Source organism: Daucus carota, chromosome 7 (genome assembly GCF_001625215.2).
Source record: "Daucus carota subsp. sativus chromosome 7, DH1 v3.0, whole genome shotgun sequence".
Taxonomy (NCBI): domain Eukaryota; kingdom Viridiplantae; phylum Streptophyta; class Magnoliopsida; order Apiales; family Apiaceae; genus Daucus; species Daucus carota.
The window spans coordinates 31,828,078-31,852,099 of record NC_030387.2 but is presented as its reverse complement, the minus strand read 5'-3'; the positions used below and the strand labels follow the sequence as shown (position 1 = coordinate 31,852,099).

At 37.5% G+C, this 24,022-nt stretch overlaps 3 protein-coding genes, 1 long non-coding RNA gene and 1 pseudogene across 4 annotated transcripts; 3 read left to right on the top strand and 2 right to left on the bottom strand.

The window, feature by feature from the left end:
• Positions 1-1,830: 1,830 nt before the first annotated feature.
• LOC135147605 (uncharacterized) lies at positions 1,831-17,699 on the bottom strand. Its single transcript, XR_010285193.1, has 3 exons — positions 17,569-17,699; positions 7,667-7,739; positions 1,831-1,964 (listed from the first exon to the last, which is right to left on the bottom strand). It is a non-coding gene; the product is annotated as an uncharacterized LOC135147605 (long non-coding RNA).
• Positions 2,143-5,271, top strand: LOC135147603 (uncharacterized). Its single transcript, XM_064080722.1, has 3 exons — positions 2,143-2,274; positions 2,439-2,571; positions 2,820-5,271. The coding sequence occupies exon 3, from the start codon at positions 2,821-2,823 to the stop codon at positions 5,269-5,271; it is 2,451 nt and encodes an 816-aa protein (XP_063936792.1). The 5' UTR covers positions 2,143-2,274; positions 2,439-2,571; position 2,820.
• LOC135147604 (receptor-like protein kinase FERONIA) lies at positions 5,379-7,268 on the top strand (annotated as a pseudogene).
• LOC135147634 (glutathione S-transferase U17-like) lies at positions 10,904-13,563 on the bottom strand. The gene is made up of 3 exons (XM_064080800.1): positions 13,500-13,563; positions 11,475-11,561; positions 10,904-11,372 (listed from the first exon to the last, which is right to left on the bottom strand). Exons 2-3 carry the CDS (start codon positions 11,519-11,521, stop codon positions 11,051-11,053), a joined length of 369 nt encoding a protein of 122 aa, XP_063936870.1. The 5' UTR covers positions 11,522-11,561; positions 13,500-13,563; the 3' UTR covers positions 10,904-11,050.
• Positions 17,700-18,411: 712 nt separating the features above from the next.
• On the top strand, positions 18,412-24,007 carry LOC108194275 (probable serine/threonine-protein kinase At1g54610). The gene is made up of 9 exons (XM_017361228.2): positions 18,412-19,292; positions 20,366-20,650; positions 20,825-21,142; positions 21,848-22,075; positions 22,279-22,376; positions 22,768-22,885; positions 22,967-23,326; positions 23,564-23,690; positions 23,787-24,007. The coding sequence occupies exons 1-9, from the start codon at positions 18,876-18,878 to the stop codon at positions 23,792-23,794; spliced, it is 1,959 nt and encodes a 652-aa protein (XP_017216717.1). The 5' UTR covers positions 18,412-18,875; the 3' UTR covers positions 23,795-24,007.
• The last annotated feature ends 15 nt before the right edge of the window (positions 24,008-24,022 follow it).

Sequence of the window (24,022 nt, the reverse complement as noted above, 5' to 3'; positions counted from 1 at the left end):
AAACAAATTTAATGATAGTTTTTCAAATCTTACCCTATAATTTTTATTTTCATGACATTAATTAGAGGTATTCCACCATTTTCAAGACATTAGTTAGAGGTATTGAGGGAAAAAAATTTATAAAATCAATTATTCTTTGATATGTGTATTTTTTTTTTCAAAATGAACATGTAAAAGAGGACCGAGGGAGTAATGTTTTGAGAAAACTTTGGTTGGATCAAGTCAAATTAACCAAAATAAATTAGCTAATGTCTAAAATTGAACTATATATAATCGATAAATGATATATATAAAAAGGTTTATAAATTCAAAAGTCCGGGACAGCCGGCAGCTTAGTTCTTTATAGTAGTATTGATTGATTATTGAATTCTACCACAACATTCAACAACTCTAAAATATTTTATGTGGTTCAACAATTTCTTACCAATTATTCCATGAACAACGCATTAAACTAATAATAGCCGAATTCATACGTAAACTCATACTTGAGCCACTTTGAGAGCAACGACCAAGACTTAGACTCGTATTCTTTCCGTCCCATTCAATTGTATACGTTCTTTTTCATTGCTCGGCACAATTTTTTCAGATTTTTGTAAAATATAATTTTATAAATTATTTTTAAATTTTTTTCATAAAAATATACATATTATATTTTTATAAAAAATGAAATTTTTAAAAATAAATTGCACAACTATACTTTATTGAAGTATTAAAATTCGTATCGCGTCTCTATTTCAATGTGTATTATTGGCCGAGACGGAAGGAGTACTTATTTTTCTACTCATGTTTAAACTTAGGAAAATATTTGATCGTATACAAAATCTTGTACTATATGTGAATATGTGATGAGTATAAATTGGAATGTCCTCCTTATCTTATATTTCCTCAATTAATAGCGTACGTAATTTTGTGCACATAATGCTACTCTTAAGCTTATTTCCCGAAGAAATGCTCAAGTTAAACACTTAAACTCCAGTTTGATAAAAGGATGCCTTGTTTATGTTTGTACATCTTCCTCTTGCTCTCCCACGGTGTCATGTCCGACATCTCCCCCGCGCCGGCATACATTCCTGCCGATAACATTCTCATCAACTGTGGCGAAGCTTCCAAGGACTACAACACTTCTCTGGATGGACGAGAATGGGACACAGATTATCTACCAAAATTTACACCATTACCTATAATCACTTCCATAGCTCCACAGCTGCGCCTGCACCACAAAGAGCTTATGTAGATGAGCAAGTCCAATAGGTTACCTATATGATGTCCTAAACTCACATTTAGGTAATGTGTCAAAAAAATGCACTCCAACACTATCCTAGTGTTATCCTAAATCACTAGCACAACCTTGATTCTCCTAGCCATTAGCTATTTATAAGTAACCCCTAGTCATTACCTATTTAATATTTAATAATAAAATAATCATCTCTCTCCTTCTTTCTTTGTCTATTCTCCCCTTTTTCCCTTCTCACTCTCAAATTTATTATTAAAATAATCTTAGGAGAACACATATAGGGATTACTATTGGAGTTGACACTATAAATAGATTACCTAAATCATTAAGACATACTAGCACTCATTATTTTATATTATTTATAAGTAATAGGATAGGTAACCTATTGGACTTGCTCTTACTCCACAGCCCGCGCATCTCATTCTAAATTTACATATGCAATCCCTGTCTCCGACGCTGGTCAGAAATTTCTCCGCCTCTATTTTTACCCCACGTCTTATATTTTTGGTTTCGCGAGAAACGAGTCAATCTTTTCTGTGGATGCAGCAAACCACAATCTCCTATCTAACTTCAACGCCTTTCAACACCTGGAGCACGGAATACTCACTCTGGTTAAAGAATATGTCATCACAGTCAATCGAAGCCGTGTGCTGGAGGTGACTTTTACAGCTTCTCCAAACTCGTACGTCTTTGTCAATGGCATTGAAATTGTTTCCATTCCTGATGATTTCTACATCAAAGGAAATGAGGTTGCCGTTAAAATGATTGGTCAAATTAAGGGATTTTATGTTAATGATTCCTCGGCACTTGAAAAACTTTACCGGTTATATTTAGGAGGTGGTGAAATTTCACCAGGACAGGATACTGGAATTTTTCGCTCATGGAATTCAGACGAGCCATACCTGCTCGACATAGAATTTGCAGAGACAGCACATGACAGTTTTCCAATCAATTACACGTTGAACACTCCCCCCTACACGGCTCCTGAATATGTTTACTCCGGGGGACGGGAATCGTCATTGACAGAGGCGGACTTACAGGTAAGCGGGCCCAGCTCATGCTGGGTGAAAATTTCTAATTTTTACTGTCAATAATTTTACCGCTGGGTGAAAAATTAAAAAAATAATAGTGTTTTATTTATTTTGGACTTTGGAGTGGGTAACTTAAAATAAACAAAACGCAGTAACACATTACACACTAATAGTCTAACACAGAAATTGGGTGAGAGAGCAAGTCAGCAAGCGCGAGCAGCCGAGCACGGAGCACTATCAACTGGAGTTTGGAATTTGGATAATTGAATTGATATTTCAATCAACATTTAGAAGAAAGTAATTCAGGTAGCTTTGTTACAAGTTTTGACTTGTTTTATATTAAGTATACAAATTGTAGCCTAACTGTTTGATAGAATGCATCAAAGAAAATTGAAGTTCTGAATTTACACAAAGTTTTTATAGTTGTGTTATGGGATTAAAGGCATAACTTTTATCAGTATCAGTATTTCTTGGTTGCTAAACACTTGAGTGTGTTTAATTTTTTTTACCTAACTTCACTATCTCTTGACTCTTGTTCAAAATTCTGGTTGTAGGATGTCTGATCAACGGTCGAAAAAAAGAATGAAGTCACTATTTTCTTTTTACAAGAGAGAAGGGGATTCTACTGAAGCACCAACACCTAATAATCCTGCGCCAGTGACTCCTGATTCCCCAAATTCTTTGCCTAGAGATGAAATGGAAATCATTGTTGAGGCTCCAAAAACCCCAACTGTTCAAACTGATCCAGGATTACGTGATTTGATATGTACATTTCCGGTAAATCAGCAAGATCGTATAAGAAAAGAGTATCTACAATTGGGTCCTTGTCAACCAAAATTGCAAAATTACCCAACAACTTTTGATGGACGCGATAATCGTCGTTTTCAACATAGATGGTTTTCATTGTTTCCTTGGTTGGAATATTCAGTTGCAAAAGATAAAGCATTCTGCTTCCCTTGTTTTCTTTTTGAAAAAAATCCACCAAAGTTTCCTTTGTTCACAACTACAGGATGTTGTAATTGGAGTAGAATGTTGGCTGGGAAAAAAGGAATTTGTGAGCAGCATGTTGGACAAACAAATTCTTTACATAAAAGGAATGTTCAGAGTTGGGCCGATTTGCTAAAAACATCTCAACACATTGATCGAGTGATCGAGAAACTTCCACCAGAAATTGTGAGGCAGAACAGGTTGCGTTTAAAAACAACGATAGCAGCTGTTAAGTATCTTGGTAAAGAAGGATTGCCCTTTAGAGGTCACGATGAATCTTCCAGTTCTAGTAGCAGAGGGCATTTCATTGAGATGATAAAGAGTTATGCAAGTCTGGAGAATGAAATTGCTAAGGTGGTTCTTGAAAATGCTCCCAAACATGCCATGTACATAGCACCATCGATTCAGAAAGAAATTTTAGATATCATTGCAACTAAGATTCGAAGTAAAATTCGACAAGAAATTGGAGATTCCAAGTTCTGTATCCTAGTTGATGAATCACTTGATGTATCTCATAAGGAGCAAATGGCAATTATTCTCAGATTTGTTGATCAAGAAGGATATGTTCGAGAAAGGTACTTTGAAATTGTTAGTGTTAAAGACACTACTTCTATTACTCTCAAGGAACATATATGCTCTGTGCTTTCTACAAACAAACTCCAAGTGCAAAACATTCGTGGTCAAGGATATGACGGAGCTAGCAATATGCGTGGTCAGTTTCATGGACTAAAGACATTATTCCTTCAAGACAATCCATATGCATATTACGTTCATTGCTTTGCTCATCGGTTACAATTAGCTTTAAATGCATGTGCTAGAGATGTTCCTGATATGCATATATTTTTTCAAATGCTAAGCTCCATTGTCAATTTTGTCGGATCTTCATCAAAGCGTACTAATCTGTTAAGAGATATTCAGGAAGCAGAACACTTAGAAAGTTTAGCAGATGGAAATCTTGAGACAGGAAAAGGTCTTAATCAGATTCGCAGTTTAAAAAGAGCAGGTATGACTCGATGGGGTTCTCATTTTGCTTCTGTTAATACTCTGGTTCATATTTTTGACGAGGTTACTCAGCTACTTGAAAGTATGATGATCGACAAAGAACTCGCAGGAAGTGTAAGAGGTGATGCAAAAGGTTTTCTTAAAGCATTAAGGACATTTGATTTTATATTTTGTTTGTTACTTACTAACAAAATCATGGGTATAACAGATTTACTTTCTCAAGCATTACAAAGACAATCACAAGATATTGTTAATGCTATGAATTTGACTTCAAGTACAAAGGCACTTCTGCAAGAATTGAGGGATCATGGTTGGGATGAGTTTTTGCTAAATGTCTATAAATTTGGAGAAAATCATGATCTTGAAATGCCTAAAATGGATGCATCCTACTCAATGGGGACTGGTCGTGGTTGTCAACAACATGATTTTGTCACAAATGAACATCATTATCATTTTAGCATGTTTAATGTGATTATTGATGTCCAAATGACAGAGCTAAATGACAGATTCACGGAGCAAAGTATAGAACTGCTTGTTTTGAGTGCTGCATTGGATCCTAAAGATCACTTTAAAAGGTTTGACATCAACAAGATTTGTGAACTTGCAGAAAAGTTCTATCCAGGAGACTTTGATGCATCAGAGGTACGTGCTTTAAGACTACAATTAGAACATTATAGATGTCAAGTAGTTTCCCATAAAGATTTTCAAGATTTGTCTTCTCTTGCACAATTGTGTAGACAATTAGTTGAAACAGGCTTAGCTAAACTTTTCCCCCTAGTTGATATATTGATTCGTTTGGTCTTGACACTTCCTGTTTCCACTGCCACTACTGAACGTGCATTCTCGGCAATGAAAATTATAAAAACTCGGCTTAGAAACAAGATGGAAGACGGATATCTTTCAGGTTGTATGATGCTTCACATTGAAAAAGAATATGTTGATGCTGTTGATTCAGAGGATGTAATTGATCATTTCGAGTCTATTGGAGAAGGAGATCGTAGAGCTCAATTTAGATAAGGTACTATGTTTTACTTGTAATTTATATGTTATGAAAAAATTCTGTCCGTGTTAAACAATTCCGCTGGGTGAATTATTTTGGTTAGATTCGCCACTGGTCATTGACCATGTCTTGGAGCTTTCAAGTTGATTCTGGTTTTAACTATCTATTAAGACTTTATTTTTGTGATAATTGGCGGGACGGCATTAATGAAAGTGTTTTTTCTATTTCCATTAACAATCAGACAGCCGAGCAATCTGCAAATGTTGTTTCTTGGAGCGGAGGGGAACATATTCCAGTGTATAGAGACTATGTTGTATTTGTGAGTGATAACCCAGATGATAGCGTATCTAAGCCATCTTTGTCGCTTGCCCTGCATCCTCGTCCCAACAAATTTTCCACTACTGAACCTACTGCCTTTCTGAATGGATTAGAGATTTTTAAGCTGAGTCAACCCGGAGGTAGCCTTGCTGTGGCCACTCATGAAATATTGGTTCAAGGCATCCAAGAACGTGGTACCTCTCACTCTATACACGTGGGCACTCTCGTAGGAGGCTCGCTGGGAGCGCTACTCTTGTTCCTATTGATAATTGGTTCTCTATTATTCAGAAGGAGAGAAGGAGAAGAAAGAAAACTCAGGACGTCAACAACAAATTCGGATCGGCTACCAAAGACATTTCTTTATTGCCTTCTGTTAGAAACCTGAAGTTTTCTGTGGAGGAAATAAAATTAGCCACCAACAATTTTGATGAAAATTTTGTTATTGAGACTGGAGGTTTTGGTAACGTTTATAAAGGGTATATGAAAAAAGGTACATGCCCTGTAGCGATCAAGCGGTTGAACCCATCATCACGACAAGGGGCTCACGAGTTTCATACAGAGATCACCATCCTATCAAATCTGCGCCACCGCCACCTTGTACCACTGATCGGATGTTGTGATGATACTGGAGAGATGATACTGGTTTATGATTATATGGATCACGGAACCCTCCGAGCTCATTTATATGGGGGAGGTAATCCCCCATTGTCTTGGAAGAAAAGGCTACAAATTTGCATAGATGCGGCAAGGGGACTGCATTATCTCCATGCAGGTGCAGAGCGCATAATAATCCATCGTGATGTGAAGTCGACTAATATATTGTTGGATGAGAAAATGGTTGCCAAGGTTTCAGATTTTGGTTTGTCGAAAATGGGTCCTAGTGATACGTCAGTCACACACATGAGCACAATAGTGAAGGGTAGTTTTGGATACTTGGATCCGGAATATTACCTAAGGCGACAATTAACTACCAAATCAGACGTGTATTCGTTTGGAGTGGTGTTGTTTGAAGTGTTGTGTGCTAGGCCACTGATTATGCAGGACTTGCCATATGAGCAGATGAATTTAGCTGAGTGGTCTCGAAATTGTTACAGGAATGGTCTACTTGGTGAAATAGTGGATAAGAATGTTGCGGGGGGGGGGGGGATTACAGTAGAGAGTCTTAACAAGTTTGGAGAGGTCGGATATAGCTGCCTAAGGGACCATGGGACTGATAGGCCTACCATGAAAGACGTTCTTTCGGGCCTTGAATCTGCATTGCAGCTTCAAAAGACTTTTGAAATGTTAGACCATGATAACCTCCTTTCAACTAATATTGTGGCCAATGCTACAATTGGCGAAGCGTCAACCTCAAGTACAGAAAGTGACGGATTCAAGTCTGGAGTTGGAAGTGTATTCTCTGATATTCTGATCACGAATGCACGATAAGGTTGACAGCATTGTGAAAGAGGAAAGAAGAGTACAAATTGAAAAGGCGGAAGAAGAAAATGATGAGGAATTGTAAGGCACTGGTTAAACTAGGTTTACACCTTTATAACCAGATACAATCGTCTGGATCCCATTCCCCCCTACAGTCGTGATGAACCTGCTAAACCTTCTATTGTACCAAATATTTAGATTTGGCGTACTCCTCTGTTCAAATTAAGTTAATCTTCTTGCTTTCTAATATAAATGATACGGTTGATATTTTAAAGGATCATGGTTTTTAGTTGCCACATACTCTCAGGCGCTCTAACTAATTCAACTCTCATTCATTATAAACCATAAACGAAGCTATCTAGTCACACTCTCATAGAACGTGTCGTACGATTAATTAGAAGTGATCAGTAATAGACTTGGTAAAGTAGCTGCTCATCAAAATCAGTCAAAATGCCAAGTTTTAATGGAGCCAGTTTGTAATTTGGGTACCAGATATGGCACATGTCAACTTTAAAGATCACTGACTATTGAGTAGAATGTTGTCAAGTTAGATAAAAAATTGAGTGAAATTAAATGTTAATATATGATGATAACTATTCTGATAAACATGCTCTATAATAAACCCGGATACATTTGTTACAGAGCGACAAACAGCTTAATAACAGTAATAATTACCTTGATTATGGAGAGCTGCAATGGCTTCTTCAACAGAAACGACCATGAAAATCGATCTCAATTAGCGTTGAAGCTGTAAATTATATCAAGTAACAGTTAGGTTAATATGTCACAAAATTCATACAGAGATGGTGTTAGAAAATGGAAAGTTTAAAGCATATTTTTTAATATGTTCTTGATGTAATTTCCGAAACATTTTCTTAGTGAAATCCATTGAGAAATAGAGTTGAATACAGTGGCTTGAAAGAGCTTGAAATGAGAATGTGATTCATTTAATCTGGACAAATGATAGATTCTGATTCATTGAATCTGGACAAATGAATCTGGTCAGTATATCTGACAGATACAGATTCATTGAACCTGGACAAATGAATCTGGTCAGTATATCTGACAGATACAGATTCATTGAACCTGGACAAATGAATCTGGTCAGAATGTCTGACAGATACAGATTCATTGAACCTGGACAGATGAATCTGGACAGTGTGTTGGTGGCTTGGCCTCACTATAAATAGTGAGCCTCGACACTTGAGTTGGAGCACGGGAAAAACACAAACACCATTCTCATTCTTCTCTCTTACCCTCTCACCCTCTACTCCGATATATACACATATACATACTGTTCTCGGGCGAACTGAGGTGTTGATCGCTGTTGATCGTACTCGTGTCTGTGAGCGGTTCGGTCTGTGCTGTTTTATCCTGGGAGCGATATTGCGACTACCCATCACAGCGTAGTGGGGCAATAATCACTTCAAGAACAGTCTAGTCTTCATCGAAGGGCTAGGCGACTCAGCTGTTCTGTATACTAATTCTAGCGACGGTGTAAGGTGCGCCTTTCTCTTCTTTTCTCGTAATTTATCAATCACTGATTATTGTGTATACGATCTTCGTGCATGCTATATTGTTGTGGTTTCGTTGGCCTACTCTTATTTATATAATATAACTGCTCTATACATTGTTGCTGTGATTTTCACTGTGACTCCCAACAATCTTGAAGTGATTATTTGTTATATTGTGTAAGTAAGCAAGATGGTTAATGAGATTGCGGATTCTGTTGTTGATGGTGGTGCTGGTTCTGGGTCTGGTGTTACTAGTAACATCGATTGGACTACGTATCGTTTCCTACAGCCCATCGATTTATCAGGTATTGCTGATAAATTCGGTGGGGGAGTTTCTTTTTCTCGCTGGCAGAAAAAGATGAAACTGTGGCTTACGGTTAAGGGTCTGTGGCCGGTGTTGCAGTATGAAAAACAAGTTGTGGTACAGGAAAAGGCTGAAACCCTTAAGGCCTATGCTATGTGGGAGGAAAAGGATGGGGTGGCTAGGGCTGCTATACTAGCAGCCTTAACGAACACTCTGTTCGATGTTTATTCATCTGACTCCTACACTGCTAAGACCTTGTGGGAGAAGCTTGATCAGACACACAATACTGACTCGCAAGGGTTGGAAAAGTATTCTGTGGCTAAGTTCCTGGACTTCAAACTGGTGGATACAAAATCCATGACTGAGCAGGTGCATGAGTTTGAGATGTTGGTGCATGCTTTGAAGGAGTCCGGAATGGACCTTTCTGAAAAGTTTTTGGTTATGTATGTGATTGAAAAACTCCCTAAGTCTTGGGAAGAGTTTGCACTCTCCCTGAAAAGGCAGAAGGGAGAGATCACTTGGACTAACCTGATGCTGGACATCTCTGTGCAAGAGCAGCACAAGTCCAAACAGGGACATGTGATGCCAACTGAATCTGGTAGCTCGAAGGTCAATGTAGTGACTGTGGGACAGAAAAGAAAGTCTGTCGCTAAGAAGGTGAACACTAAGCCCAAAACTGACAAGGGCAAGGCTAAGAAATCAAAGGCCGACAAACCATGTTGGTCTTGTGGACAGGTTGGTCATTGGAGTAAGGACTGTCCTGTAAAGAAAGCTAAGAAAGCTGAGGTGGTAGCACAAGCAAATACTGTGCTTGGAACCACTGATGGGCCTGTGCTTAACTTGGTTGTTGGTGAGGCTGTTGCTTCTGAAACCAATGACGGGTATGTTAAGTACAACCCTGAACTATTTTCCACTTATCTGTCTAATGAGTGGTTGATTGATACGGGAGCTAATGTGCACATTTGTGCTGATATTACTCTGTTTGTATCTTATCAACATGCTCATGGGATGACAGTGACGATGGGGAATGCTAGTGCGGCTCAAGTTCGTGGAATAGGAAACGTGGACCTGAAGTTTGCTTCAGGGCGTGTTCTATCCCTTACTAGAGTGCATCATGTTCCCGAGATTCGTAGAAATATTATTAGTGGAAGTTGTTTAGTTAAAAATGGCTTTGAACTTTCTTTAAAGTGTAATAAAGTAGTTATTACTCAGACTGGTGTGTTTTTTGGCAAGGGCTACTTGTCAGACGGCTTGTTTTTAATAAATGTGGAGCCTTTTTTAGGCGGTTTTATTAATGATATTGCTTCTCCTTCTGTTAATAATATTGAATCATCCGATTTGTGGCACTCTAGGCTTGGTCATTTAAATTTTGGTGCTCTAAAGAATATGATGAACTTAGAGTTGATTCCAAAGCATGCCATTGATAAGAAAACTAAATGTCAAGTATGTGTGACAGCTAAACTAACAAGGAAACCTTTTCATAGTGTGGTTAGGGATTCTGACTTGTTAGATTTAGTGCACTCGGACATATGTGAATTTGGTGGTGTGTTGACTAAGGAACACTGTAGATATTTCATTACCTTTATAGATGATTGTAGTAGATATTGTTATGTTTATTTGCTTAAACATAAAGATGAAGCACTTGAAAAATTCATTAGATTTAAAACTGAAGTTGAAACACAAACTGGTAAAGTACTTAAACGTTTGAGATCTGATAGAGGTGGTGAATATACGGGAAACACCTTTAGGTGCCGTTTGGAAACACAGATTTCATTTGAAATGTGGGATTTCAAATTCAGAATTTGAAATCCAGAATTTGAAATCTAAATCCATTGTTTGGGAATATTAGAATTTCAAATCCTGGATTTGAAATCCAAATCCACTGTTTGGGTTATTTAAGTATTTCAAAAGCTGAATTTGGAATTTAAACAAATTTTTACTTAAAAACTTAATCATAACTCCAAATTTAATCACAAATGCGTTCTTCAATATTTATCTAAATAATATTTTGAAGTAGGCGATACATGAGATAAATATTTAATCTCATTCAAAATTACAAATAAAATCCAAGATAAAATGAGTAAATATTTTATTATAACATGTACTTCACACTTATAATTCAAATATTACAAGCGATCTGTACTTATCTTATGATTTTAATACTACATAAACTTGCTAGAAAACACAAGTCACTTATTGGATCAAACAGACACACCCCCAGTTCCTTTATGCAGCTCAGGCTCAAGCCTGCATCTTCTTAAGAAGCTCAACATACACTTCAGGCTCCGGAACAAATTTCTTAGCAGCATCAGTCGACAGAAACTTGGTCACCCATCCGACGAGGCCCGGTGTTTTTGCCTCAGCCAGAACCTTGATGCCACTCATTTTCTCGATTGCCTTGATCCATCCAATGAAGCTTCCAACAGCAATATCAGTGTAACCAATGTTATCTCCCCCGAAGTAGCTCTTCCTTTTGCTACATGTCTCGAAAGCCTCCTCGGCACCAATCCTTCCGCTAGCTGCTCTATCAACGCCACCCTTTCGCTCTCTGGACTGGAACCACCTGCAATATGCGACAATATTAAGAAAAATCTTAAGAAAAATGAGAAAACTTCTACGCATTGTTAAAATAACGTACTTGCGAAATCAAAATTTAAAAATGTACCTTGTCATCAAAATACGCAGCCCAGAATCGCGCAACAACACGATCATAAGGATCAGAGGGGAGAATCGAGGAGCTATCACCACTCCACTTCTCATCAATATATTCAACAAATACAGAATCTAGTCAGACACACAAGTAAGACACTGACCACGCACCATACACACTACTTAACATACACTTTGAAATGCTTAGTAATCTGAAATGTGAAGAGCAAAATGATGATCAGTATTAATTATTAATTATCTTAGAAAAATGTGAACTTAGTAATCTGAAATACATGTCTGGTACAAGTTTATATTGCACAGACCAAAGCATCACAAGTAAGAAACATTTCAATATATTATCAGACCAAAGCATTGCATCACAAGAATATAATAAGAAACATTGATTGGTCAGACCAAAACATACAAGTGAGCTAATTATTGTCAATGTAGCATTGCAAATATATTATCTAAAGAATGCTTATTTGGTAATTGATACAGTACTATTTAAAATGCAGGATGCTGGCACAGACACTTGGTCCAGCAAAATTGCAAGACACATCATAAAGTTTGGAAACATTAGCATCGGAAAACAATTATTCCCAAAAACAACAAGTACAGAGTGACAAGAGGCATCGGAAATCTGTTGTACTGCTCAATTTAAATATATATCACCAAAACTGAAGAGGCAGAAGAAAATTCAAAAAAATATAATACCTATATTTGTAAATTGTTTAGCACTTGGGGAGACAAGGGGCTGCTTCTACCTGCCTCCATCAAAAAATATATATGAACAAGAGTTAGTTTATGACAAGGGGCTGCTTCTACCTACCTATATTTTGTTTTTTTGCTTAAGACAGAGTAATTCTAGCATTACATAATTTATCACTGCTTAATTTAAGAAGCACAACAACGTAAATGCATTTAAATGGAACTTTCTATCAAATCCTTCTCCTGCAGAACTTTGATTACAGCTTTAAAAAGAACAGAGCAGAGCAGATTACTGCTTCTCCTGCAGAACTTTGATATCTTCATCATTTGACCATACATTTGACCATATGAGACCGCTGCTACAACCACAATAAAACCCGCAACTATCGTAACTAACTCCATATCTTCATCATCCCTCAAACGTTTACACGAATCTCTTATGTTAACAAGTTTTTTCCACACCTTGGACTCTATTGCGTCGAAGAAGTTTAATCAGGAATCCAAGAAACTGAATATGAAAGGATAAGAAATTGAAATCTTGATGAAAGACAAAATCTTATTCTATTATTCTATTATTCGATGCAGTATAGTTGGATAAGGAAGAAGCTGACATGAAAATTTAGGAGTTAGCTGGAATTAGGAAGAGCTTTGACTACTATAATTTGGGCACCGGGCCTATATAAGAAAAGCATGTTTCTCTGTGTACAAACCGAGATCACACTAAAAAGCTAGAAAAACATTCCACCAAATTTCTAGACCGCATTATAGTTCTGGATATGACAGCCAGAGTTTTAGGAAATTGAAAGCAGCGATATCATGATTTAGGAACCAAGTAAAGGAGCAACCAAATTGTTAAAATCTTCAGATTCTATCATTTCCTTACCTTCTTTTCCTCTTTTAAAAACACAAATCAAGTTTGCATATAGCTGGTGAACTCCAAAACATATGGCTTAAATGTCAATCAAGTGTTGCCCCCCCAGAATAGTAAACTAAGACAGGGTAACTACAGACATTCTTAACTCTAAAGGCTGTGACATCTAGAAGATAATGCGACACAAGGATAAAGAAAAACAAACAACTTCAATGTTAAACCCTAATTACAAAAATGAGAGCAGTGAAATCAATTACACGCACATATATACATATAGATATCAAATTAAGGAATAAAATGACAACAATCAATGTATACAGAGAGAAAAGATGCGTATAATCCAATACTAGCAACGGAGAAGGATAGATGCAGAGAGGGAGAGGGAGAGGGAGAAGGAGGGAGAGAGGGAGGGAGGGAGAGAGAGAGAGAGAGAGAGAGAGAGAGAGAGAGAGAGAATTGCACCTTTGAATTTTCGGCGGAGACGGAATAATGGCAGGAGAGAAGAGGGGCGAGGGAGAGAATATGAGCGAGCAGCCCGAAGTGAAGGCATGGAGTTTGTCTTCTATTTTTTGATTTCAAATGACACTTTGCTGACTAGTATTTCAAATTATTTTGTTTTAGATTTTGTTTAAATTTGATGGAATTGAACAAATCCAAATCTAGAATTTATAGAATTTGCCAAACAGTAGATTTGAACAAATGCAGGATTTGAAATCAAATCAAGGTTACCAAACAGGGCATTAATGAATTTTGCAAGAGCAATGGTATAATTCATGAGGTGACTCCACCATATACACCTGAGTCTAATGGGGTGGCAGAACGAAAGAACAGAACTTTTAAAGATATGATTAACAGTATGTTGATTAATTCGGGGTTGCCTAAGTACATGTGGGGGGAGGCTCTGAATACGGCTTGCCATATTCTGAATAGAGTCCCTCTGAAACATATGGATAAGACACCTTACGAATTATGGAAAGGCAGGAAAACTAGTCTAAAGTATCTTCGTGTGTGGGGGTGCCTTGCGAAGGTACTTGTCCCTGAACACAAGAGAAAGAAACTAGGGCCGAAAACTGTTGATTGTATCTTTCTGGGCTATCTCGAAACCACTACAGCTATGAGATTTTTAGTATTAAAATCTGACATAGATGGTATAGTGGCAAACACGATAGTTGAGTTTCGTGATGCAACATTCTTTGAGGATGTGTTCCCTATGAAGACTGGTATACCTCAAAGTTCTTCCAGTGATGATCCTACTCACACATCTAGTTCTATTCCCGATCATGTGGAAAAGATGACAAATGTGGGGGCAGATCATGCTAGTAGCTTTACTCCTAATGAAGTTGAGGAACCTAGAAGGAGCAAGCGTGCAAAGGTAGTTAAGGACTTTGGAAGTGATTTTATCACTTACAATGTCGAGGACGAACCTTTGACTTTCCGACAAGCCATGGATTCTTCGGAATCTAGGCACTGGAAAGGCGCTGTGAAGAGTGAGATTGACTCTATTGTTTCTAACGGAACATGGGAGTTGGTTGACCTCCCTCCTGGGTGTTCTACTATAGGATGTAAGTGGATCTTCAAAAGGAAGATGAAACCAGATGGCTCAATAGATAAGTATAAAGCTAGATTGGTGGCAAAGGGTTTTAGGCAAAGAGAAGGTATTGACTACTTTGATACATACTCTCCTGTTGCAAGATTGACAACAATCCGAATGCTTGTAGCATTGGCTTCCGTAAATGGTCTTATCATCCATCAGATGGATGTAAAGACAGTTTTTCTTCATGGTGATCTTGAAGAAGAGATTTATATGGATCAGCCTGAGGGATTTGTTGCATCTGGCAATGAGAGGAAAGTATGTAAGTTAGTCAAATCCATCTACGGCTTGAAACAAGCTCCTAGAGACTGGCACAAAAAGTTTGATGACACTGTTTTGAGTTTTGATTTTATAGTTAATGATAATGACAAGTGTGTCTACTATAAGGTTAAAAGAAATGAACATATTGTGTTGTGCTTATATGTGGATGATATACTACTGTTTGGAACCAGTATTGAGATTATTAACGAGACAAAGAATTTCTTGAAAAGACACTTTGAAATGAAGGACATGGGTGAGGCGAATGTTATTCTTGGTCTCAAGTTGACTCTGTCAACTGAGGGAATAACCTTGTCACAATCTCATTATATAGAGAAATCTATACTTGAGAAGTATGGTTATTCAAATTGTAGAATTGCTAGTACACCATATGATCCTAAAGTTGCTCTTATCAAGAATGCTTCAGGTGTACCTGTGTCTCAGTTAAGATATTCTCAGATTATTGGTAGTTTGCAATATCTTGCTAATGGTACTAGACCAGATATATCATATTCTGTGTCTAAGTTAGCAAGATATACAAGCTGTCCAAACAGAACTCATTGGGATGCTCTAGATAGAGTACTTAGATATCTGAAAGGCACCATATATCTTGGGTTGCACTACAGGAGATATCCTAGTGTGCTTGAGGGATATAGTGATGCGAGTTGGATAGCTAAGAAGTCTGGTTCCAATGGAGTGACTGGATATCTGTTTACCCTTGCGGGTGGAGCAGTATCCTGGAAGTCGACTAGACAGACTATAGTAACTCGGTCTACGTTTGAGGCCGAGTTGTGTGCATTGGATGTCACGGGTACGGAGGCTGAATGGTTACATGGACTCATGTCTGTGTTACCTGTAGTAAGTCATCCGCTACCGGCAATTTCTGTTCATTGTGATAGCCGTACAACTATCGACAAGATCAGAAGTGTCAAGTATAATGCTAAAACAAAGAGACACATCCAAGTTAGACTTAAGTCTATAAGGGGTTTGGTGTCTGATCGGACTATTGCTATTGAGTTCATTGGAACTCAAGATAACATAGCTGATCCACTGACTAAAGGGCTTGAGCATGCTGTTGTCCTTAAGTCAAGGTTGGGGATGGGACTGATAACCCATCATGATTCATCTACAGCGGGAACCCAATACATCTGAGAGGAGATCCCTCAAAGTGTATTCAATGTGGTAAACAAGCTGTAAGGGTGGATCGGTAGTACCTTTAACTACAATGTAGATACTCATGCATCTGAGTCTATCCCCTGCAAACCTAAAAGGTACTGACACTGCAAGTATAGCAAGAGTTTTTAGAACTCTGAATGGGGTCAAGTCATTTGACGAGATGGTTGCAGTACATCTCTGGAGATGCCCAGCTAAGCGAATGTAATTGTGAGGTCGCAATTAGAGGAAAGGGTTATTCCTTGAAACATTCGACGAACAGGATCGAGACACGACCATTAATGTCTCAAAGCCGTAGATCGGCACCATAGCCTTTGACTTGTCGTCGTCTATGGAGTGTGGTTACACCCAACGGATAGAGATTCAAGGAGAAACAATCCATCTATATCCGGTAGCCATCGAAGTAGGGGACTTAGGAGGGTTCAAACCCGGAAGGGTACCTACTCTGAAAAACAAGTCATGATGAGGACTAATATGCATATCTATATGGATTTGTGGGGGATTGTTAGAAAATGGAAAGTTTAAAGCATATTTTTTAATATGTTCTTGATGTAATTTCCGGAACATTTTCTTAGTGAAATCCATTGAGAAATAGAGTTGAATACAGTGGCTTGAAAGAGCTTGAAATGAGAATGTGATTCATTTAATCTGGACAAATGATAGATTCAGATTCATTGAATCTGGACAAATGAATCTGGTCAGTATATCTGACAGATACAGATTCATTGAATCTGGACAAATGAATCTGGTCAGTATATCTGACAGATACAGATTCATTGAACCTGGACAAATGAATCTGGTCAGTATATCTGACAGATACAGATTCATTGAACCTGGACAAATGAATCTGGTCAGAATGTCTGACAGATACAGATTCATTGAACCTAGACAAATGAATCTGGTCAGAATGTCTGACAGATACAGATTCATTGAACCTGGACAGATGAATCTGGACAGTGTGTTGGTGGCTTGGCCTCACTATAAATAGTGAGCCTCGACACTTGAGTTGGAGCACGGGAAAAACACAAACACCATTTTCATTTTTCTCTCTTACTCTCTCACCCTCTACTCCGATATATACACATATACATACTGTTCTCGGGCGAACTGAGGTGTTGATCGCTGTTGATCGTACTCGTGTCTGTGAGCGGTTCGGTCTGTGCTGTTTTATCCTGGGAGCGATATTGCGACTACCCATCACAGCGTAGTGGGGCAATAATCACTTCAAGAACAGTCTAGTCTTCATCGAAGGGCTAGGCGACTCAGCTGTTCTGTATACTAATTCTAGCGACGGTGTAAGGTGCGCCTTTCTCTTCTTTTCTCGTAATTTATCAGTCACTGATTATTGTGTATACGATCTTCGTGCATGCTATATTGTTGTGGTTTCGTTGGCCTACTCTTGCTTATATAATATAACTGCTCTATACATTGTTGCTGTGATTTTCACTGTGACTCCCAACAGATGGAATCCTGAAACCTAATTACCACGTTACAGTCTTACAGACTTACCGGGCATGGGACTGAAAATTCCCTTTGAAAGCTTAACAAAGAATATTCATTTTCAATTCCCTTTTGAGTTCTAAACATTTCATTTCAAAATTTATCAAACATCTTTTTCTCACTGTCACTGACTCACTCGGACAACAGTCACCTGCAAACAAAACCAGCGAGCTGATGACCATTAATTGATAAATATATGATTGATTAAATTTGAAAATCAGAAGAAGAAAAAACAAGATAAAAGTCCGATCATCGATCAAACTGATAGTCTGATACCTTATCAAGTATAAGAATTTTCGAATTCACTTAAGTGGTGTTTAGATTAAGGTTGAGAATGAGAATCAGGTATGGGAACCCAGGTAATGAGAATGGAAATGGCACTGAAACCAAAGACATGCGAAGGGTATAATTTAGAGCATTTTGAAGGGCTAAATGAGCTGTTAATTTCAAATTTAAAGAGTAAGACAAGAAACAGAGCTTCAATGGGCTCCTTGATCATCATCTCTCCTCTCTTTTAAAGAGCATGTAGGAGCTATTAGCATTTTTTTCATGAAAATAATATTACTTTCCCTTCAACTTTACCACTAACATTTCTCTCTTTTTATTTTTCTCACTCATTTATATGAATAAAATATAAATAAGAAGTAAGTATAAAAAGAAGCATCGGAGATAAAATCTTTTTTAATGACTTAACTCAATAGGAGCCAAATATTATATTATATTTTAGAGAGTGATTTAAGAGCACCATTGGAGCTTAACCACACCTAAAAAGATTGGGATTCCCTTTCCATGAGACAAAATAACTAATCCAAACACTTATGAATGAGATCTAGGTTCCCATCCTGTTAACCGGGCTCATTGACCATGAACCAATCACCACATAAATCATTTTGACATACTTCCAATTGAATACCCCTCAAAGTGTTATATTTATAGTGTACGTAAAATGAGTAAAGAAAGAGAATAATACAGAATCCTAGCTTGGACACAAAATCGCAACGAACCGCGTATTCTCAACTCGGTTAAAATCATTCTTTCCCCGTGTATTTCGCAACACCCTGTTGAGACATTAAACAAAACCAAGCAAAATCTTTGTCTTTCTTTGTTTCTTTAATCTCCTCTCTTACAAATATCTATTTAAATCTATATAAGTATAACATAAAAAGGTAATCAGCCAGTGCCACCACCTTTGTTGTTTCTTCCTTGTTAACGCAATCCCCATTGTTTCCACCATGGCTCCCCTTTAATAATCAAACAAAAAACCCATATCCCCATCTGGGTACGGGTCCATTTTTGATGGGTTTGGGTCGGAGCTAATGGGTTGCGTTTGTTCCAAGAAATCATTAACAAGAAGAACAGCAAAAAAAAGTCCTGATTCTTCTCCTGATCTTATTGTTCAATCTACTCATGACATTGATTGGACCCTTAAATCCAGTTCTGGCTCTTTTTCTAAAGCTGGATTTAGTGGAACATTGGATAAGATCAAGGAGGAGCCTGAAAAGGAGAATGATGATGACAAAAAATTATTAGTCTCGCAAAATCAAAAATCAGGGAATTTATCTAAGCCCCAAGGCTCCGGAAGGAGCTCTTCTTTTAGCATAAGAAATGGAGGGAGGTTTACGCAAGGAGAAAATGTTGCGGCAGGGTGGCCTCCTTGGTTATGTGCTGTAGCTAGCGAAGCGGTGGAGGGATGGGTGCCTCTTAAGTATGACAGGTTTGAGAAGCTTGAGAAGGTAATCTTGATTTTTTTGAAAATATTTGTTTTTAATTATTTTGCATTTCGTATGTTGCATGTTATTAGATTCTGATTTAAAATCGTTCTTAGTGCACAAGACTTGCACATGGTCCGGGAAAGGTCCCAAATTATGTAGTCTTACTCTTATTTGTCATGAAGTTTTTTTTTTAGGGTTTAGATCCTTGACAGAGCGAATACAGAGTAGAGTTTACCATTTGATGAGAAGTTGCGCTAATTCAATTTCTGAGTATTGTCAAACAGTTTGTTATCATAGCTTGAAATTGCATTTGAATCTATTTGAAGACCATGTTCGGGTTATACTCAAAATAAAAATGAATTATTAAGATGGGAACTGGGAAGTATTATGCGCTTGTGTTGTTTTTGGTTGGGAAGAATAGAATGGAATGATTAAAAATAAATGAAAATAGTGGAGGTAGGTGGAAAATATTGAAAAAAGTTTAAATGAGTGCAAAATTGTTATAATGAGATTTGAGAAAAAAATGAGTATAGGAAGGAACATTCCTTCTCAAATTGGGGCTGTGATGTTTAGCATAGGGTGTAAAGAATGGAATGGAGGAAGGAATGAAGTTATAAACATTTACCCATAACATAGTGCAAATTTCATTCCATTCCTTCCATATTCATTCACCCCAACCAGACACAACATTGGAGTATAATTTTAGCATGTATCTACAAGAACTAGTATATTTCAGTTATGTAAACTTTTATAGGTTTAACATCAGCTCTTTTTGAGGATCCATAACTCCTGGGGCAAAAAACTACCATATCGTATTTTTCTGTCAAATATCAGTATAGATAGAGGTGGGATAAATAAACTTTGCAGTTTACCAGTTATCATACAGTAATCAAAGCCTTAACCTCATCAAGTTTGGATTTCTAAGGGTCTTGTTTTTAGTGTACTAAGTACAAGTTGTGGCGTTTTTGCTTAGTCTACAGGAATGCCAACACGTCTAAATCTTATAATTGACTATGTTGTCTGATATAGATTGTCATATGATCACTTCACTATTTACATCAGTACGGTTTAAAGAGCTCATTTCTAAAATGTAGATAGGACAAGGTACTTACAGCAGTGTGTGGCGTGCACTTGATACTGAAACTGGTAAAATGGTGGCTCTGAAGAAGGTGCGGTTTGACAATTTCACACCAGAAAGTGTAAGGTTCATGGCACGTGAAATCACAATTCTCCGAAGGCTTGATCATATAAACATTATGAAATTAGAGGGGATCATTGCTTCAAAATTATCATGTAGCATATACCTTGTTTTTGAGTATATGGAACATGATCTCGCTGGTCTGTTATCATGTCCTGACATCAAATTTACTGAGGCACAGGTTTGTTCTTTTTCACCAAAATAAGTGTTCAGAATATATCAAGTTACCCTTTGAATGATTTTTCTGCATATCTGATGTTGTCAAGAAATCAAGATTATTTAGGGTTGTAACATCCATCAGCTTTAACTCAAGAGTCAAGATCAATAAATGATTTCTTTTTTTAATTGCGAGCAGATTAAGTGCTTTATGCGCCAGCTACTATGTGGACTTGAGCATTGCCACTCACAAGGGATAGTGCACCGGGATGTCAAAACATCTAATATATTGGTTAACAATGATGGAATTTTGAAGATAGCAGATTTTGGTCTGGCAAACTTTACTGCGCCATATAATAAAGAACCTTTAACAACTCGTGTTGTGACTCTATGGTATCGTCCTCCCGAACTTCTACTGGGCTCAACTAAATATGGGGTATCTGTGGATCTCTGGAGTGTGGGATGTGTATTTGCTGAGCTTTTCACCGGGAAGCCCTTTCTCAAAGGGAAAACTGAGGTGATAACACTCAAATTATCTCTTCCTTTCTTATGTTGCTATGCTATGTAACACATTTTAACTTTGAATTGAAATTGGGTTTGTAAACTGTAGAGAAAGTTTATCTGCTGCTCGTTTTTAATTTAGAGAATGCATTCTTTGTTGGTCTAACTTAGGAGCAGAGGAACAACTTACCCTCCCTAAACCGCTTTACATGTGGAATGCACCTGGCATTTTTGACTTAATTTGGTATTGGTCTACTTAGGAAAAGGAAAGGTTTCTATGCTACATTTTTTAGATTCGTATGTGCTTTGTGTTCGAGGAGGAGATAGGATGGCTGAACTGCCATCACATGCAAACGCTTCTTCCCTATATGATGAGAGACGTATACAAAATTAATAAAGTAAAACATAGATATATCATTTCCGAGGAAGAATTTTGAACAGGGAATGTCCTACTTTTGCTTTATTACAAAATAAACAATGGACACTGTTAGGTCTCTGCGGGGTGGTCTTTCCGTGCATTCACAATTATCAACTCTCAGTTATGTTACCACATTGAAGCAGAAGTCCCCTAATTATTTTAGCCTTTTAAAATGTTCATTTGATGCATACACAGGTCTCTCAATTTGATTTTGTGTCTTGGTCTTCTGAAATGTTCATTAGATGCATAAACAGGTGTCTCGATTCGATTTAGTTTCTCTAAGTTCCTTTACCATATCCACAGGTTGAACAATTACATAAAATATTTAGGCTTTGCGGTACTCCTACTGAGGAATACTGGAGAAGGTACAAACTTCCGCTTGCGACAATGTTTAAACCCCAGCATCGCTATGAAAGTATGCTTCGAGAGAGGTGTAAAGAATTTCCAGAAACGTCTCAGCATCTTATAGAAAGTTTCCTTTCCATTGAACCACATAAGCGTGGAACAGCTACTGCTGCACTTAATTCTGAGGTAACCTCGTGGATAAGTTAGTAAACTGTAAAATATATTGTAGCATGACGCGAAAACTGCTTCTATATTGTTGAAAGTTTGAAACCCAAATTCTATTTAAATATTTAATGCTGCTCAATTCTTCATCTCATTATTTTAGAAAGAATGTCATATGTTATTATATTTTATCAAGTTCACTGATCAGAAGCCTTTGTGCTAGACAGTATTTCAATTCAACGCCTTATGCATGTGATCCGTCAAGCTTGCCAAAATACCCACCCAACAAAGAAATTGATGCAAAGCTCCGCGAGGAAGAAAGAAGGTAGCTCTTACACTCATGATTATTTAACCTTAAAGGGCTTGAGTGAAGTTTATGGACTCGAATAGATTACGGGCTGAAAATTTTCTATTACAAATAATCACCAAGTAATTCTATTAGAGTACTGCTACTACTTTTAATCTAGTAATATGTACAACCAGTTCGGGCTATCATATTTATATCAGATTGCTGCTGCTGACAGAGGTATAAACATGACATGATCACTTTCCTTCTAGAGTCAAAATAAAGCTTCAGTAGAATAAAGAAAAAGCAAAGTGCTAAGGCATTTTAATTGATGCTATTATTTTCATTTCTATACCTTAGACAGTGTTGTCATGGAATGTTTTCGATCAAATGGTTCCTTAAAACTGAAGTATATCACCTGTGGTCTCAGGAAAAACGCTTCCAGAATGCGTGCATCTGGACCATTGAGAAATTCAGTTGGAGCTTCAAGGAATTCCAGTAGAGAGCGCCAACCCTTGCAAGAATCAACCACGTCAGAACAGAAACAGGTTCCCCTCTCTCTGTGAGTTATAGTTTTAGACAGAAGTTTGCTTCCCACTAAATTAAGTATTCTTATCCTATGTGCCAAGGAAAAAGGATCCAGGGATTCATTGAATTCTGATTCTGCATCTGAAGTTAGTCAAGTGACTGAGATGTCTCAATCAAATAGAACACTCTCAGTACCAGTGGCATCAGAATCCAGGGACAAAAGGCAAAAGCAGGATTCTGCTTCCTCAATATCACATGGAAGGAAAACTTTGAAAGCTCAAACCAGTTCTGCAGACCAAAACGCTATGCAAAATAACATTGAACATTTGAGTGAAGAGAAGCCTCCTTTAAGACACCGGGTGAACAGTTCAAAGCGTTCAATGAAAAGGGAACAAGTTCGCCCTCAGCAGCAAAATTCGCTTGCATGGTCTGATATTGATACACCAGGGAATTCATATGGAGTTAGTACCTCCTCTTTGCAGCACTTTTTGTTTTAGTTTTCCGAAACTTTTAGACTACTTTTGATTAATGGAAGTGGGATAATTTATTTATTAAAATGGTACAGAATAGGATGGACAAATAATCTGGATATATTCACATTGAAGGAAAGTCCAGATATATTCACATTTATTTATCATCTATCAGTAGTTATTTGTTTCCCTGAACATAATTTCATCTGGCTTGTTGATATGTACTAGGAAAGGAACGCTGAGATGAAGGGAAGGAGTTCATTCTCAGGGCCATTGACACAATCAAGCAGAAAACGTGGAAGCCAAGACGGACATACTCGTCAAAGTGCTAATCATCCATCGCGTTTTCATAGAGGTACATTTTACATAAAAATGAAATCGCAGGCATTCATAATATTTAGAATGAGCAGGAAATGAAAATGGAAAGAACTGCGGTTGATTGTTGGTGCAGGAGTATAACAAATCTGCAGAAACATCATCAAAGCTGTCAAGGCTATTGCAGCACACCGGAGGCTTAGAAATGCTCCACTGTTAAAATTGTTTGCTTATAAGCCTAGTATTGTTACTGGATTTACAGAGTAAAAACGGTGGAACACTTCAAAATTTTTGATTCACCTTGACAACATTGAATCCTTGTTTTTGGTAATTCCATTCATTATAGTTCATTTGATACATTTGTTTTCCAGG

What these genes read in the sequence shown, in the direction of transcription:
- LOC135147603 (XM_064080722.1), top strand. Translation starts at nt 2,821, where the DNA reads ATGTCTGATCAACGGTCGAAAAAAAGAATGAAGTCACTATTTTCTTTT.
- LOC135147634 (XM_064080800.1), bottom strand. Translation starts at nt 11,521, where the DNA reads ATGATCGTGTTGTTGCGCGATTCTGGGCTGCGTATTTTGATGACAAG. An exon ending in CTGCGTATTTTGATGACAAG is followed by an intron (nt 11,373 to 11,474) that starts GTACATTTTTAA and finishes CGCATATTGCAG; the next exon opens with GTGGTTCCAGTCCAGAGAGC.
- LOC108194275 (XM_017361228.2), top strand. Translation starts at nt 18,876, where the DNA reads ATGGGTTGCGTTTGTTCCAAGAAATCATTAACAAGAAGAACAGCAAAA. An exon ending in CCACGTCAGAACAGAAACAG is followed by an intron (nt 22,886 to 22,966) that starts GTTCCCCTCTCT and finishes CTATGTGCCAAG; the next exon opens with GAAAAAGGATCCAGGGATTC. An exon ending in CACCAGGGAATTCATATGGA is followed by an intron (nt 23,327 to 23,563) that starts GTTAGTACCTCC and finishes GATATGTACTAG; the next exon opens with GAAAGGAACGCTGAGATGAA.